A 17,893-nucleotide genomic window follows, 5' to 3' on the forward strand; every position below is an offset into this window, starting at 1 on the left:
ATCAGATTCTTTTAGGCTCATAGCCGTATCACAGAAGTAAAAGCTGAAGGAAAACATGTATTATTCTGTTAACATTCAGTTCTCATCCGAGTCATGAATATTACCCACTTGTGTTTTCTCTAGTGCATTGTTCAGCCTAGTGTTGAATCTCAAATACCTTGGGAGGTTGGGGAGTTGTTGTTTTTCCACTGTTAATTTAATTCCATCAGTCTAGTATTATTGGCATGTTTTTTTCTCTCTTCTGGTGTTTACATCATCCCGAATTTCAGAATAAGTTAAAATGTATCCAGCTCAGCAACTTTTCCATTTTGGGAAGAACTTCAGATACTCCATGCTTGTAAATTTAAATGTGTCACATGGATTTCCTTTCATGTGCAAGAGTTCAGCTGGGATCCAATGCCCATGTATCTGGGCATGGCCTTGAGAACTACTTGATAGTCTGGTTGTTTTGTTATTCTTTTTTAAAGAAAACTTGTTTGTTAATTTATCGGTATTTGTACATGACACATTGGCTTCATTACTGTCCACTAAGAGTGCAGATTGTTGGTTTATAAATGCCTTTAAAAGGACAGTGCTCGTAGGTCAACAAGAACTCCACATAAATGAGGGACAAAACTTTCATCACAGTAATTTTCCTTTTGAAGTCTACTAAAATGAATGTTCTTATAAGAAAACTGCAAAACTTCAAAGATTCAGGTTCTTACTAAGTTTGAAAATAAACTAAGCAGAAAATGCTTTTATTCTTCTCTAGTTTGTTTTTAAAATTTCATTGGATCTTCTTTGACATTAGTAACTCATAGTTTGTGATTCATTGCAATAATAAAGCTCTGAATTACTGAACAAGTAAACATCCTGGCTACAGTAATAAAACAGACACTCCAAAAAGCACAGGAGTAATACTGCATGCCAGAAAGTTTTAAAATACATTGATTCAGTCATCTTTATTGCCCAAGAAAAGATGTCACGGTCCAGATGTGCAAAAAGAGTGAGACTATCATATTAAGCCCTTGTATTCTTCTCAGTCTCTGTAAAGATTAAATTGGGTAGTTTTCATCACGAAGAATTGTGAAGAATCAGCATGACTTTCAGTCTTAAGATACTCAAAGCAATATGTAATTTTCAGTTGTCAGTGATCAGAGTGCAAAAAGTAGCTCCTCGGGTTGCTTGGAGACCTTTTCCGTTGTTTGGTGCATGTGCCCCTGTCGTGTAATGTGGGTCTTGTAGGACTTCTCAGGGGAACTGCTAAATGACAGCTCAGTGATCTCTCTTGGAGTTTCACTCCGGGTGTGGAAGGTAACAAATAATTCTCTTAGTACCAGCTCCTTAATTTTTGTGTTGATATATGTGGACTGTAACAGGGAGCTTATCTCTGTACTGAAAAACAACACTTATGGGGCTTTCCTTTAAATACATTCAGATAGTTGTTCGGTGGATAAAAAGTGGCATTTTTCCTTCATTTACTTCACTTAAAAAACACACCAAATTCTGCTATTTCAAATGTATGTGGTTGTTCTTTTGTACCGCATGAAAATCTCTGTGGAGTACAATGAAGGATTTTTCTGTCTAATATGTACAAGCGTTATCCCACATAAATCATATCAATAATTATCTTGAAGACTGGCTAAAATCTGCAGAAGCCAGAAGTAGCTTGGAAGTTCAACAATGGCAGGTTCAAGAATTTACAACTTGAATCCAGTCTTCCAAAAGCAATGTGAATTAAAAGGAGCAAACGTCAAGAGCAAGGACAGGCTGAGGGAGGGTATCTTCCTGAGTTACTTCATTCAAAAGTAACGAGGGTGGGGAGAGGGAATAAATAACAAGAAACATCAGGATGAACTTGTATATAACAAGTACTGCTGCAGTGATGAAACACCAAGTTTAGGACATAGTGTCATTTGTAATTGATAATACACAGCTGTGTGTCTAATGAAACCTGGCAAATCCATGCCCCTGCTTTTATGGAGCACTGATTGTGGTGAGCCTAAAGACTGAAAACTTAATTAGATCTGAGAGGAAGACTTCAGTTGTTTGCCGAGTTGTCCTTACCACATGTTCTTAAACAGAGCTGCACTGTGACATTTCTTCGTTCCTCAGCCTTACCACCCACACTGTCCTTAGAGCTGCCTGCTTTTTTCTCCTCTCTCCTAGTATCTTTTCTGGGTGATCTCCAATAAGTTCTTCTCTGCTCTGTCAGGATACATGCATGCCAGACCAAGAAATTCTCATCTTTACTATTAAAACACACATCCAATTCATGTTCTCTCGTGCTTTTCTTTCCAAATATATCTTCTTCTCTCATCCTTTCTGCCTCCTGTGTATTTGTCCATCTTTATCTCATGTCCCCAGCGTTTGCTCCCGTAATCCACTCCCACCACAGATGTGAGCTATGCCGTGACTTCTGCTTCGTGAAAACACTCCCCGTGTTGTTCTCGCATTGGCACACGTGTTGTTTGCTTTTCTAACGCAACTGTGCAACCGTCTGCTGCCACCTCACGCAGCCATGCGAGCACTGCATCCGCCGTGCCTGGCTGCGGGGCTCTGCTCACGCACTGGGTGCTCCTGCCTGACCCTCTGCTGCTGCTCGTGGTGCTGTCACCCACCCCGCGTCCTGAGGTCAGACCAGGACGTCCTTAGCATGTGTGTGTGAGTACTCGCTGCACGCCTGCTGAAGTTCTCCCTTCCACACAGCACGTCCTGTTCGTCGGAAACGAGCAGGTGTTGAAACACGGAAAATAAGTTGTCAGATTCATCATGATGTACCCTTGCATGACTGTTACGTGGAGGTAATTGTGAAGTTTCAGCTCTTGACTTGGGATCACAGCCTAACAGCTTCACTCCCCGGACCCTGCGAGTATTTTCCTCATAGGGTTTGGGGAGACAAAAGAGTTTTGGTCAGCCTGGAACCGAGTCTGTGAATGTCAGATTATACTTCAGCTGGTCTTCCTGGGAACGTAGCAGTCCTGGCTCTGAGCACTCATCTGTGGCAGGAGGGTGGCAGCTAGTGCAGCAGCAGGAGAAGGAAGGATGTTGGAGGTGACTGTCAGCAGCGTAGACGTTGCTTGCTTTAAGAAGGGCATGGAAACCTCTCAGGATATTTGTTTGCTGCACTGCTGTTTGCTGGTGCCAACTCATCTGTGCTTCCAGGGAGAATGCACCTTGTCTCATATGCCTTACCACGTCACATTAGTCATTGCTGAACATCTACAGCAATGGCAGGAACAGATGAAACCATTGTTCATCATTATTCTTATGGATGCTTACTTGAAAATGTAATTTCAATTTGAGTTACAACTATATGAGCAATTATGAGATAATTGGAAATTGGTTTTGTTACATTAACTGCCTTTCATTTACAAATACTGTGCCCTCTGTCTCTACTTCCCTTTATACTTTACACACGTAGGCATGCAAGTTCATGTGGCTTGCCTGTAGCAGAAATTGTGGTTCCACCACTGCACATAGGAGGGTGTGATGTGGAAAGCAAATGCCAAAACACATGGAACATGGCACACATCCACATCCTCGCTCATCTCTGTAGTATCTCATGGCCCATAGTACTGAGTAATGCTGCGTGATTGTTCTGCCCACAGTGCTGGGCTTTATTTACGTAATTTTCTGCTGTACCCAAGTAACACAGCACGGACAACACATCTGTGAGCCACGTCAGCTCCTGTGCTGTGGAGGTTGAGCAGCACAGAGAGCGTGGGAAGATACACTCATTGGGCTGTGATGCTATGGAAAAGCTCTGCTTTTGCAAGGCTTTTATTCTTTTAACCGTATCTATCTCACTTGACAAAAAGAGGCAGAAGTCTGTCCCAAAGAGGCGTCCAATACCTCTTCATTCTGTGTTTTAAAACTTCGGAACTGGTCTTTGATTTTTTTTGCTCATTGACTATGTTGCAAACTTGCTAAAAATTCCTTCGGGCATTCCCCAAAACACTGTGCATGTCTCCCATCTGTTAGCAGGAATGCCTGTGTGTTATTGCTCAAAGCAGTGGTCACCAAATTAGTCTTCAATGTAAGGCTGAAAACATATTTCCGTTCCCTGATCCTCAGCAAAACATTGTTATTTACTGTTACAATATTTACACTTACTCCATGGGCAAAAATCTCTCTTGTGCAGCATTTCCCTTCATTTTTCACTGCAATGTTTTATCCATTATAGTGTTGTTAAACTTGGCTTTCTTTCTGCTGAGTGGAAAGGATCTCATTCAATGCTGATATGAAAGAAATTACCTTCTTTTCCCCAAAATGTTGTACCAGAACTTTGTTCCTGGCCCTTCATGGATAAGTTGTACCTAGAGTAAAGGCTGAGTCAGATTGGCAAGCAACCTGATTATTAGGAAGTGACCTTGTTGTTGTCTCTGCTTTCTGCATCCCACTTTCCATATATGTGGTGTCTGTTAATTTATTAGTACTAGACAGTACTATTTAAAATATCATCCACTGTCTGCAAATGTTGATCATTTTGCTGTGCAATTTGAAAGAACCAGAATTTCCTGGTACCAGAGAAATCACCCTACCTCTGTTAAAGTAAATTGCCCAACATTTGTTGAGCTCGGTGGATTCAGGAACAGAGTCTAATTGATAGAGCATTCACTTTCAATGTTCAAAGTTGAGATACAGTAAATAAAACTCCAGGTCTTCATAACTGTTTCCAATTTTAAATATATTTAATTCCCCTGTTTGTCTCCATCATTTTCTTCTATGCTTTAGCAATAACACAGTGTGTATGCTTCAAGAGTGGGTTATATGAAGATAGGTACTGTTTCATAAGGTTTGTTCTGTTGTCAGTTTACAGGTAGGAGTGCATTTGCTCTAGGTTTGATAGGTATCAGATGTTCTGATAACTGATAATTCTGCATGAACCTTTTAAAATTACCACAAGAAGTACTTTAGCTTCTTCAGCAAAAATATGCCCTCCTTTTCCATTTACTGCTTAGTTAGCTTGATTTTCATGTGACAGTCACATCCTCGTGGTTATTTCACCTGCCTAAGCACGTGCTAGTAAGACATGTTGTTTCTGTACAGCTCACGCAATGCTCCACCTGCAGAGCTGCTAGAGCTCTGGTGGCAGCAGGACTGTCCCTCAGGTGAGGATAAGTTGCTTTGCTAGACCCCAGTTGTAAACTTCAGTTCCTATTGGTATTCAGTGACTACTCTTCTGCACTCAAGGCCAGCTCTCTTTAAAATTAAATTTTATTAGAAGGACTTTTAGACAAAAAATAAATAAATAAAAATAAAAAAATAATAAAAAAATAAAACACACAAGGAAATTTGATTTCTACAGGAATTAGCCTCCTGACAGCTCTAGATTGTCTTTAAGGCTTCTTTTGTTTCGAGGCCTTTCCATATGTAACTCTCAGTAAGCTGTTCCTGTATCACACTCCCTTTTAAATCATTAAAGTGTACATAGCATTGGAACTACACTAAACATAAAAATGCCATCTGGTGACCTATAAAGAAATGTAAGTAGAAGAGATGGCACATCTGCATTCCTGATTCTTTCCATAAACCACACTACTGTTTCAGCTTCTGTTTTGGCACAGTTTCTTCTAGCTGAGCCAGAGTTTATACCATGGCTAATCTGTGGTCATAACAGAGTGAAAGCAGAATGCAAAGAGATTTTATTTTACTCTTCCACAGCTCAGCTCTGGTAGCTGAACATTTCGGCTAAACCCTGGGGCGGGACTAGGAACTTTTGTACCAAACTTCCTTTGTAGTCACAGTGGAAGCCACAGATTTACTAGCTTTTTTCCATGTTTTCCGCTGCTGAGCATATGTATTTAGTCAAGTCATTATTTTGAATGAGGTGAGTGGTTTTATTCATGACAATTTGACCATAACTTTTCAGAGCAGGTATGAAAAGAGCAAGTATGTTCCCATGTTACATTTTGCTTTCCTAGTCTATTTTAAGTCTCAGAGTTTGACATCCTTTACTTTCAGTAGCCTGCTGCCTTTATGCCTAAATGCATTCAGCTGAGCTATTGTGTTCATTTATCACAGTCTGGTACAGTTTGTTCAGGAGATGGAGCTCACACAGGGTCCTGTACAATGTTGATCATAAAAACAAGAAATTCAGGAGATCTACCCCAAGAGTGCCAAGCATTACACGAGAAAGTATTAAAAGGTTTTCATCAGTCAGGCTGATGAAAAAATGTGGCTTTGAAGGATGGAAACTCGACACAGAAATTGGAAATGATCAATCAGAAGATCATTTTTGTTACAAATGAAACTGGCCATAAGGGAACAAAAATAGGAATTACAGTCCAGTAAACCAGTAGTATATGAATCCTAAACAAACCTGTTCAGCGCTCACAAATTCTTGTGCATGTTGAAGGAACACTTGCAAGATAAAGTATCAAATCCTGTCACAAGGGAGTGGAATAGAAAGTGGGGCCTTAAGAATTCATTCCTCTGAATTTAGGGTATAAGAGACCAAGTCTTAATCTGAATTCTGTGTGCATTGCTACTCCTGTTCATCATAACCAACAGCACTTCTAGCTGCATTATTACCCATTTTCCTAGAAGAGTTTGTATGCCTCGTAGTCTTTAATTTAGCTTCTCTGTAAAGGTGGTAAATAGAACAGAATTCAGTATTAAGATATAGCAGCACCTATACGAAGATCCTGGTGGACGTCTCAAAATGTTTTGACTCCGTTAAATTATTTGGTCATGTTAGGAAGTTACTGTGTGACTTTTTTTACCCCTGTCCTGGAGATGAGGACATGGTCTGCATGAGCTTTAAATATGGTTAAGTTCTAGTTATAAATAAGTGCAGGCATCAACAGAAATATTCTAACTTAGGAGGGTTTTCCAGTATATCATTTTCTTAAATTCTTTCACCTGTTTCAGTGAAACTAGCTATATTTGTTCTTAATTCACATAGCTGAGGATAGAAACAGGAAAAGCCATAGCATGTACTTCCTTGCACACTGTTTATAGAAAGAGGGAGAGACGTGTCTTGTTGATTATAGGCATTATGCAACTGAGGCAATTTTACTCGTGTCTCTGAAGCAGACGCACAAAATTTCATTTATTTTTCTTTGTTGTTTTTTTAACAGTGACTTGAGTTTTCACTGTTACAGAAAAAATACCAAATTTAATGTAAGTTAAGTTAAAGTTCAAAAGTTGAAACTATGATGAATTAAAAAAAATATAAATACAGTAGTTTTCTTGAATCTCTAATTCTATTTTATTTTAGATCTATGTTATAATAGTTTGCAATGTCATGGTCATGGGTTAATGAGGATTTCTGCCAGGTGAAGATTGTTTGGTGAATGATGTGAAACTGTCTAAAAATTCAGATCAAGGTTAGACAAAAGCTTTCTGGGATATATGCCAAAGCCATCAAGTACAGAATGCCATACCGTGAAAAACCAGGTGCCATGCCTGAATGTTTAATTTCAATATTTTCTGAAAAATGTTTGATTTTTTTCCTTTTGCTGCAACGTTTCATTTGAAAATGTCTTTCAACTTAAAAAATTTAATTTCTTTGAAATTCACTAAAATGGAACATGCTGACTAAGGAAAAAACATTTCTATTTAAATCTCTTGAATCAAACAGCAGTTATTTTAGGTTGGCAAGAAGAATTTCAAATTGGGGGGGAAAGGGGGAGGATAGGTCAATATAGACTTATGAAACCTCTTATTTACATTCATGAGTTCAGGCCTTGTTCAATGTCCAAAGTGTGAAATGAGGCAATGGTATGGGGTGAGGAAAACAGAAATGCGTAATATTCATGTATTAGTTACTGCCTGATATGGATGCTCATCAGTGCAGAATGTAGAGGACATGATTTAAACCAATAAGCCAAAGAAATACAAATTACTTTGGCATTCAGTGTCTGCGTCTATCTGAGCTGTAAATAAAGGAGCTAACATTCAAGAAGGCTACAAAATCCCTGTGTGTAGGAGGATGCATCTGCTGGATATCTGTACCTTAGTGCTTTCTCAACTTTGAGGATAAATCTTTCATAGCAAATATTTACAGCTGTGATGCTGCAAAAATATTTCTGCAGAGCATTTCTGCAGAGCTTCCCATGCAGGCTCCAGTAGCATCGCGTTGTTCCCTGGCCAGGGGTCATTTCACCGGTCATAAATACCTGAATAACACCCAAATTTTAGGTGCACAGTGAAGAAATTTTCTCAAATAGATTATCATATTTCCCAGATAGTAAGTGAAGAGAGGTAGACACCTCCATATGCATCTCCCTCTGGAAAGCTCTGCAGGCCAAGTAGGAAATGCTGGCATTTTAGAGTGACAGCTTGATTAGACCCTGAAAAATCAGGAAAGAAGTTACATACTTACTTTGTAAGCAGCGAATCATACCCACAACTTCTGTTTTTAGTTTTTTTATGGGGCTGACAAGGCTGACTAATTGCACTAGTCATTTCATGGATCTTCATCACTTCAGTTTTGACAAAGAATAGAAATGATGAGTATCAAAACAGCATGTGGCAGAACAGGCACATGCTTAGAGCTGCCCTTATCTCTGTCAGGCCAAGGTTATATCTACACAATATAACATACACAAACCTTAACTCAGTTCAAGGTAGCAATTCTAATGTTAGCACTACAGGCCCTGACACATTGCAAAACTGCTCAGCTGGGTAAATACAGAGCTGCGGTTAGTCTAATACTGAGCTCTGCAGTACCACAGTTTCATTAAAAAAGTGCAGGGCTAATTCAGGTGTATCTGCACTGAACTACAGCTCCAGCATTGGCAATTCCCCACTCCGGGTGTCAGGCTGTGGAAATAACATCTTCACACATAGAAAAGTGAACTTGACCCATCTTTCAAATTTGGCTTTTTACAGGTGTAGTCACCTGGATATATGCATGTAAGAGGAATTTAAATCTTGCCTCATTGTACATCAGCAATTGAAAGAAAAGTTAATTACATATGAAAAAATGCTGAATTTCATTTTAACAGTATGTTAGTCTGGCTTGTGGATTTCTTTATTTTGTCTCATTCTGTCTCCTGCGATTTTTCTTGACAGATCTTCTACGATGGCCACAAATCAGCAAGTGCAGATCACCTGAACTGGAGACATTTTCATGTTATTGGACTGATGGAAATTTGTATAACCTCACTGCTCCAGGAACAATACAACTGTTGTACATGAAAAGGTAATACTGTGGAAACAATGGAAGAAAGAGGAAAAGATAAAGAAGTCATATACTCTTGTATTCCTGTTACCTCATTGCTGAGATGTGATATGATATGAACCAGAATATTTTTAAGGGCATAAAACCATGTTGTAAGTGCGTATTTTTCAATGTCACATTTGTTTGCTAATTATCAAGCGTTACGCAGTCACAAGTATTACTTGGGAGACAAAATTTATAACACATTCCTACCAAATATAGGTCCAGATTTCAGAATCTGAAGTTGAACACTGTAGGGCTTTGGAAAGGGTTTTTTAATGGAGAACTTCGGTTTATTCCTTATCAATTTAGTAGCAGCTGTGAGATTCATTATGTGTGTGTACAGAAGAAGAGTTTGAATACAAGCCCCTTTGAATTGTTAGTAAAGTTACATAAAACAGTAATTGATCAATTGCTAGGTTGAAGGCTGAATGTGCAGGTCCAGATAAAAAGCCTGCTCAGAGGCTGGGGATTATGTTTCATTGAGACCTGCTGAATTCAGTTTCATATTTCACTTAAGCTTTTGTAATTTTCAGGTTGTTAGAATGATTAGATGAAAAGAGAACATGCACATTACCATGTTACCCAGTAATGGCTATTTAGGAAACAAAAGCCTTTTGTTCACAGGAATAGGAGGAGAATGTGCGTGCCTGTTACATCTAATGTACTGGTTTTCAACCTTTTTGATCTACAGACACTTCCTACAGGTGATGATACATTTGCTTAGGAAACAAGCTTAATGGCTAGGCGTGTTTTCCAACCACTTTTCCCAGAGTGCTCAGAAATACAGGGATCCAAGTTAAAACGACTATTTAAATGTACACGTTGAGCTGTCACTTGTTAGTGGCATGCACCAAGAGTACAAACTTCAAAAATTAAACGTACAACAAAGTACCACATACATTGAACAGATCATATATTTCATCTCGGTCTAGGAAAAATCAGTATACTGCAATAACAGATGTGAACTGAACAACCACATAAAAATTAGTTCTGTTTTAATGTGCAAGCAGTATTTAAGGCTCAAGATTGAACTACATCAGCTAACACAGTCTCCTGCTTAACACAAGTCATAGTATCTGACCTCATACACCTTTATCAAGTCCTGACTTTGCCAGGAGCATTTCCTTTAGAAACGTGTCTGGTCTCATCAGCTAAATACAAGACCCTTGCCTATTGGCAGAAATGCTCCTCGTTCCATTTATGCAGCATCTGCCGTTTTTACTTCTTAAGCACCCACTCCAGCATTGAAGGATGCACTTGGAATAATTGTTTTAGCCTAATCCCTCTTCTCTGTAGTTTGAACAGCTCTTAGTAAGAAAAGGCATTTACATGATATTTTTAGCAAACCAAGACTGTAATTTCTGAAAAGATCCCTACTCAGAACAGAAGATCTGTTCACTATGAGATTTGTTTTCCTAAAATGACTTCAGAAATACTGAATATCTGAATACTCCAGAAATGCTGAATATCTGATGCTTTTTGTGTAGAATATTTCTAATAGTATGGTTGTTCCTGTTTTTCTTTAAATAAATAATTCTGGGGGTTTGGACCTGCTAGTTTCTTTCCGTTTGGTTGTATGACCCTACACAAGGATCTGTGTTTTGCAGTCTGAGAATTCATCCCACTCTATATAGATCTGCTGTTTCCTCTTTGTTTAAGAGATGAAATGAAATATGCAAATGTTACATTTTCTGCTGCAATTCTTCTATTTACAGAGAACATTTTTAAATGTTTGAATTCAGAATGGAAAAACATAAGTGGCTTCATTGCTAGTACTTCCAACCCTGTGTTTTAGAAGTTCCGTATCCCAAGAAATTTAGCCCCTCCTCACTCCCAGCACTGTATTTCTCTTCCCTTCTTTCACATCCCACAGTTCTGGATTGTTTTGTGCCAGGTCTCCTCCATGGGAGTAGTCAGTCCCCCAGTGCCTACATTCCCTTTTGGTTCCCCTGCAGAGGTTCCCTCTCCTTAGCCTTGCAAGTGTTGCAGCACAGACTGCCTTAAGGACTGGCTTTCAGTGTTTCAGATCTCATCATTTAGATGGGCTTCTTACTGCAATTTAATTTTGCCTGAAGAAAAGTTGCTTAAATACATATTAAATTGACTAAAGTTCATGCTTGCTGGCAGTCATTAACATAACAACATGTGGCCTCTGACTGGTCTTACAGAAATGCCATGCAAAGCATAGAAATGTCACTAACAGTACCTCTGAGAATCTAAATACATCTATGTAGCTTGTTTGGGTGGTTATTTCTCTTCAAATCACAGTATTATCACAGTACTGTAAATCACAGAAAATATTGGCATGTATTTCTCATTTCCATAGAAGATGTGACTTATCAACATTGTGTCTTGTAACATCTATAATTTCTACTTTGTAAAATCCATAAATCTCTCTCTCACGTATCTTATACTTTTGTTGTCATTCTAGGAATGATGAAGACTGGAAAGAATGTCCTGATTATATCACTGCAGGAGAAAATAGCTGTTATTTCAACACATCCTACACCTCTATATGGATACCATACTGTGTTAAGCTTGCCAATAAAGATGAAGTATTTGATGAAAAATGTTTCAGTGTTGATGAAATAGGTATGCTTCTATTATGCATTTTACCTCTGTATTTTTATACTGCAATAGATGTGATTCTATAAGCTTTCACATAATTCATATTGTATTTAAATTCCCCCCCTCAGAAAATTTACTTTGCAAAAAAAATACAATACATGGGAGGGGATTTGGATTTGAAAAATATGTAATGTGATCTACACCTAGAAAATAGTGCCACTGTTGAAAGCAAGCTAAAAGGATAAAAGCAAGTGTGTGTTTTGTTTTTTTTCTTTATGAAGACCAGTGCTCTCTCAAACGTGTGGAGATGTTTTTGCTTTTGCTGTCACTCTGAGCTCTTTCAAATGGATGCTGTGTAGCCTTGGTCAGTTTGAGCAAGGATGGTGTTAATATCTTGTTTCTGCAAAATTCTGGAACCGAGTAGGTTTTTGTTCCTCAGTCAACAAATGTGCAGAATCAGGACATTTAGCATTTCCAAGCTACACTTTATATTTATTGCAATATGAACTGTGACTGTCTGGACTTTCCAGACATTATTGCTTGTCCAGATCAGTGATATATGGACATGCAGTTAACACTTTATTCCTGCAAGTGACTAGAATATTCACTGTACCCTTTTCTTCAGTGCAGTAAAATACAAATCACTTTTCAGATACGATCATTTTTCAGTGTATTTCTGCATTATTTTTGAAGTCGTTACTGAATATTTATAGTTCTGTGTTACTTCAATTATAGTTTTTATTTACCGAGAGAACTCTAAATATAAATTTTTATGGAGAGTTACTTATGCCGCAGTGTTTTATAAGCTTCTATTGGAAAATATATTTTAATAGGTAGCTTGTTCTTAGTCTTAGTCTGTTCTTAGTTATTAACTGTTCAGGTAAAATTAATGGAGAGCATGTTGGTAGCAGGGTGCCTTCTTGTTATCAGGCTTCCAGTGACTTTGCCATTGACTCATAGGTTTTGACTTTAATCAGCAGATATGTGATTAATATGTTTTTTTAGTCCTGGAATCATTTACAAGTGTGTAGTAAGAATGGTCATATCGCATTGAAAACTGGCTGTTTCATTCCAAATACTCTGTTTAAACAGTACTACCTGATCCCCCTGTCCACCTTAACTGGACTCTGCTAAATACTAGTCAAACTGGGATCCATGGGGATATCCAAGTAAGATGGGATCCACCACCAACAGCAGATGTTCAGAAGGGATGGATTACTCTGGAGTATGAGTTGCAGTACAAAGAAGTTAATGAGACAAAATGGAAGGAGGTATGGAGCAAATATTTATTATACAATAGTCATAGTACAGTGCAGGCTTGTTCTATCCTCTTTTATGCTCTTTTGAAAAGCAACAGGTTTGTAAATGCTAATTAGACAATATCTTAAATCTTAAACAATATACCTGTATTCTTTTCAAGTTTTCTCACAAACGTTGTAATATTACATGTCAAGAAAGCTGGTACACAGGATGACAGTGAAACCCTGAAATCCCGGAGTTAGATTAGAAAGTGTAGCAGTAGTCAAATATATACACATTTTTCAATAATAAAATATTTCTCTATTGTTTTCATAAACCTCATTTATTTGAAAAAGTGCATGGAATTTTAGTAGTTATAACAGGAATTTTTTGCTTGGAAAACATCACTACGTTGGTCCAGATTCTTCAGGGTACTTATAAAGTTCTGGTGTTTATAAATATTGTTTCAGTGGATTAAAAAATAAGTAAAAGATTGAATTATAATTTAAAATTTGATACAAAAAACAAAATCAATGCAACACAGGTAAGACATACAGATTTCATGCAAGAGAGCAAGGTGAAATTTGTGACTGTAGGGGTAATCCATGAAAATGTATACTATGAAGTGTTTATGCCTCAATTTTTTTAAATTTTCATTTGAAAATCACTGATTTATCATGTAGTTAGTTTTCCTGTTACAGGTAAAAATTGTGCCCAACTTACCTAAATGTATAGGCTAACTGCCAATATGTCACAGAATATTTGCATATGGAGACTTCTCTCTGAATACATGCTCAATGCAGTAAGAACATCTTTTCAGAGCAGAACCCTTTCTTTGTTTTCTTATTAATATGAACTGAGTTAAATGACAGAAGGAAAGCAGATAGTACTTTTAAGAATTTGTCTAAATTTACAAAAAGCAAGTTTACCAGCTGAAACATGGTCAAGATGGTTTGTTGGCCTTCATCCATGAAAGACCTTGGAGCCCTTCTCACCTCTGATCCTCTTCAATTTATTTTTCAATTTATTTTTTTCTGTTTATCCTCATCCTTGTTAGTAAGTCTAAAGCCAAACAGGACTTGCATTGTCTATATCTTTTTTCTAATAATTTTCTGAATTTCTCTGTATACTTGTTTAAGCTATATATGGGGTTGAAATTAGATGACCTTTAAGGTCCCTTCCAACCCAAACCATTCTGTGATTCTATGATTCTGTATCTACTGTATTGCCTCTATATTTTAAGTGAATTGACTTAACTTTAGGGAGTAAATCAGTACTCCTTAAGAACCTGAAAATCTACAGGTGTTTATGAGATTTACAAAAGCAGGTGGTAATACAGGTACTTCTTTAAAAATGTACATTTTGATTTTTTTATAAGCCTTTAGATATCAATCATATAAATCCCCTTCTAAACCATTGTTCTTGCTCCAGTATCATCAATAATTCCAGTATGCCTTGAGAATGGTTCTCCTCAGGAGAGCAAACCTTGAAGTTCAGTATTTCTTCTTGCAGAAAACAGATACTGCTGAATACTGTACTTACCTCAAGAAGAAACAGTACTAGAGATTATGTTGTAATGGAGCTGTACATATTGTACTGTTATTGTATCTTTCATTTTAAAAGCACAAACATGACATTGAGAACCTATCAATTAGAACACAAAAAAAAACTAAGACATTAATTGGTAAACTATTATAACAGTAAATTGCAGTGATAAGAGGATCAAAATTATTTTGAGAACCTTGCTAACAACAATACAATCCCCACCCTTATAGAGTGGCTGGTTTTGAGACAAAGCCAAATTTCATCCTGTTCACAATTTGAAAAACATTCATTGTTGGTACTAGGTCCTGGGTATCATTTTAAAATTCTGTTCTTTCATGATGCAGTGTTGTCCACTACAGTCACTAGACTAAAACTGAAGAGGGCTAGACCAGCGAGGGCTCTGCTGGCTCTGCTAAGTTGTTGGATTTCGGATCGGAAAGGTCAATTTCTTAGTGCAGTGCAGTGTGCTTAGGGCAGGGAAGCATGGCATGCTGCCTCCACCGCTGCATCCCCACAGCACTGTGTCTGAGCTGGTTAATCATAGAATCATAGAATATGCTGAGTTGGAAGGGACCCTTAAGGATCATCAAGTCCTGAGAGCTGGGCTTGCTAGTCTGCAGGGTGCTAACTAAACTCATCCCCCTACACTGCCTTGGGTGTGCAACCTACTACCTGCGTGTAGTGTGGATGTCCCACTTCACACTGTGCCTGCCCTCAGGGTAGCCCCAAACCTCGCCCTGGCCGTGCATCTCCCAGGCCTCACCGCAGGGTCAGCAGCAGCCACCGCCACAGGGCCTGTCAGGCCTGGGCCAGCCTCTGCTACCAGTGCCTCCCAGCCACCAGGGACAGGGCTGCTCCGTGGCCTGTTTTAACACCACCTTGCAGACAGGCAGCACCGTCACAGCCCAGCATGGCCGTGGGTTTTCACTCAGCAGAGTACAGCAGGCAGATCGTAGCCCCAGCAACCCAGCAGTCTGCATGTGAAGCTCCCCTTCAGACACTAAATGCTTGTTGTCTGCTGCATGCATTTTTGTTAGTTATCTCTCTCATATGGCTTTTAATTAATTTCATCCATATGAGAAATGCTATTCATCTCTCCAGTTCATGCACTAACTTCTCTGTTCTCATGTGCAGTTTTGTTAGTCCACAGATGGTCTGGGGGCATCCTGCCCATTAACCAGTTACCTGTTCTGTAGCAACCCTTTCCAATTTCAGGTCATTGCAGTTATACAGCTGCAGCAACTCTACTTCACATCCTTCAGCACTCCATTTTGGCCTGCATACTGCCTTTTCCAAGTGCTGCTGTTATCTGTGATGCATAAAATTTTGTGTGGCCAGCACCCATCTCCTAAGTACCTCCATTAGTTGCTCTAGAAAAAAAACAAAAACGCATTGTTACATGCTGTAAAATTGCAGTGTGCTCTGTTTTGTGGCTTCATCACACAAAATTAGTAAACTAGATTAACATAGATCAGATTCCCTTCCCAACACTTTGAAACTGGATGGGTTTACCATATTATAAACCTCTGTGATGCATAGAGCAATGGTTCTTCAGGATCTTGTGCTCATCCACTAACAGAGAAAAGCAGTCTGCCTGATCACTGCCTTGTCCAAAATCTGACCACTTACCTGTCAGAACACTTGGTGTAGAAGCATCAAGGATCACAAGTACTCCACAGATCACAGCTAACAATAAAATTTGTTTCAAATTTAGATTATGCAGCCATAGTGATTATTAGGTTGGATTAGAATATATAGAATATAGAATATCCTGAGTTGGAAGGGACCCTTAAGGATCATCAAGTCCAACTCTTGACACCGCACAGGTCTACCCAAAAGTTCAGACCATGTGACTAAGTGCACAGTCCAATCTCTTCTTAAATTCAGACAGGCTCGGTGCAGTGACCACTTCCCTGGGGAGCCTGTTCCAGTGTGCAACCACCCTCTCTGTGAAGAACCCCCTCCTGATGTCAAGCCTAAATTTCCCCTGCCTCAGCTTAACCCCGTTCCTGCGGGTCCTGTCACTGGTGTTAATGGAGAAAAGGTCTCCTGCCTCTCGACACCCCGTTACGAGGAAGTTGTAGACTGTGATGAGGTCTCCCCTCAGCCTCGTCTTCTCCAGGCTGAACAGTCCCAGTGCCCTCAGCGGATTGTTCATTCTTTTTTGAAATCCCCAATAGGTATTATTTTTCAGGTGTTTTAATTCTTAGCCCACTGTGAGTTTTGCCAGTATCATCCTTCTGAAGTAAAAGTAGAGTACAAAACATCTGCCATGTTGATTTATATTTTGTGCACATTTTCCTTGTTTTTTTTTTGTTTGTTTGTTTGTTTGTTTTTACTTGTGTTGGGCTGTTGGAGCTCAAATACATATTCTGAGAGAAGCAGTAGAAGAGAGATTTCACATATTAAGACTTACAGTGTGACTTCCAGCATAGTTTGATATGCAGCAGTAAGTAAGAATGTTGTAATTAATATAGAAGTCTCAAAACATACAATGTGATAACAGTTCTACCGAAGTCTCCATACATTATCCCATTTTATATATAGTTGAAGATTTGGAGAGTTATGCAGCCTTGCCTAAATACTTATATTTGTAAGATATAATAAATTTGGTTAGATGACTTTTAAATATTTTTTCGTCTTACAATTAATGCCATAGTTTTAAGATATCCACTTTACTTTAGCAAGGTTTTTGGCACTATGAAGTCAATAATGTTGTGTCAACAGTAAGAAGGATTTTCAGCTTGGTAAGATCAGTGGGAGATACTCACACTACCCACTTAGAGCATATAAGTGGGGCCAGCTGCCTTTTTTCACTGTTTATATAGAGACCTTGGATTCTCTTCTGTTTGGTCTTCTGAATCACAACAAGGCCCTGTAGCTAGTAAGTCTGAAGGGAATTATGTGAATTTTCTCTGAACTCTTCAATGTATTCTTGAAGTTCCAGGTAGCAAAAATGCCTTTAAATGTTTGTTTCTGAAATCAAGAAGTAGTGTTAAACTGCAGGTTAAACTCAAACAGATAAATCACAGTCATTCTGTCTTTACAGTTAGAACCCAGGCTCTCAACAATGGTTCCACTGTACTCTCTGAAGATGGGACGAGATTATGAGATACGAGTCCGATCAAGACAACGTACCTCCGAAAAATTTGGGGAGTTCAGTGAAATCCTCTATGTATCTTTTTCTCAAGCAGGCGTTGAATTTGTTCATTGCGCTGAAGGTAAATAAGTGAGGTGCAATGAAGTGTTTTTATAACCATTGCTGTCTTCATGCCTTTTTTTTTCTCCTTCCCTTTGATGTGGTATACTTAAATGGATTGATGATTCAGCCTACCACATGAAAATCATTTGGTGAGATTGAGAATGTGCAAGTTCCATACACAGGTT

At 38.6% G+C, this 17,893-nt stretch overlaps 1 protein-coding gene across 7 annotated transcripts in view; it reads left to right on the forward strand.

The window, feature by feature from the left end:
- GHR (growth hormone receptor) overlaps positions 1-17,893 on the forward strand; it is a 141,654-nt gene that overhangs the window by 115,890 nt on the left and 7,871 nt on the right. For all 7 annotated transcript variants that reach the window (XM_068665882.1, XM_068665880.1, XM_068665884.1 and 4 more), the window contains 4 exons: positions 9,004-9,133; positions 11,586-11,746; positions 12,815-12,993; positions 17,556-17,727. In XM_068665882.1, coding sequence (XP_068521983.1) covers positions 9,004-9,133; positions 11,586-11,746; positions 12,815-12,993; positions 17,556-17,727 — 642 coding nt within the window. The remainder of the gene's footprint in view (positions 1-9,003; positions 9,134-11,585; positions 11,747-12,814; positions 12,994-17,555; positions 17,728-17,893) is intronic.

This window comes from Anas acuta, chromosome Z (assembly GCF_963932015.1).
Source record: "Anas acuta chromosome Z, bAnaAcu1.1, whole genome shotgun sequence".
Classification (NCBI taxonomy): domain Eukaryota; kingdom Metazoa; phylum Chordata; class Aves; order Anseriformes; family Anatidae; genus Anas; species Anas acuta.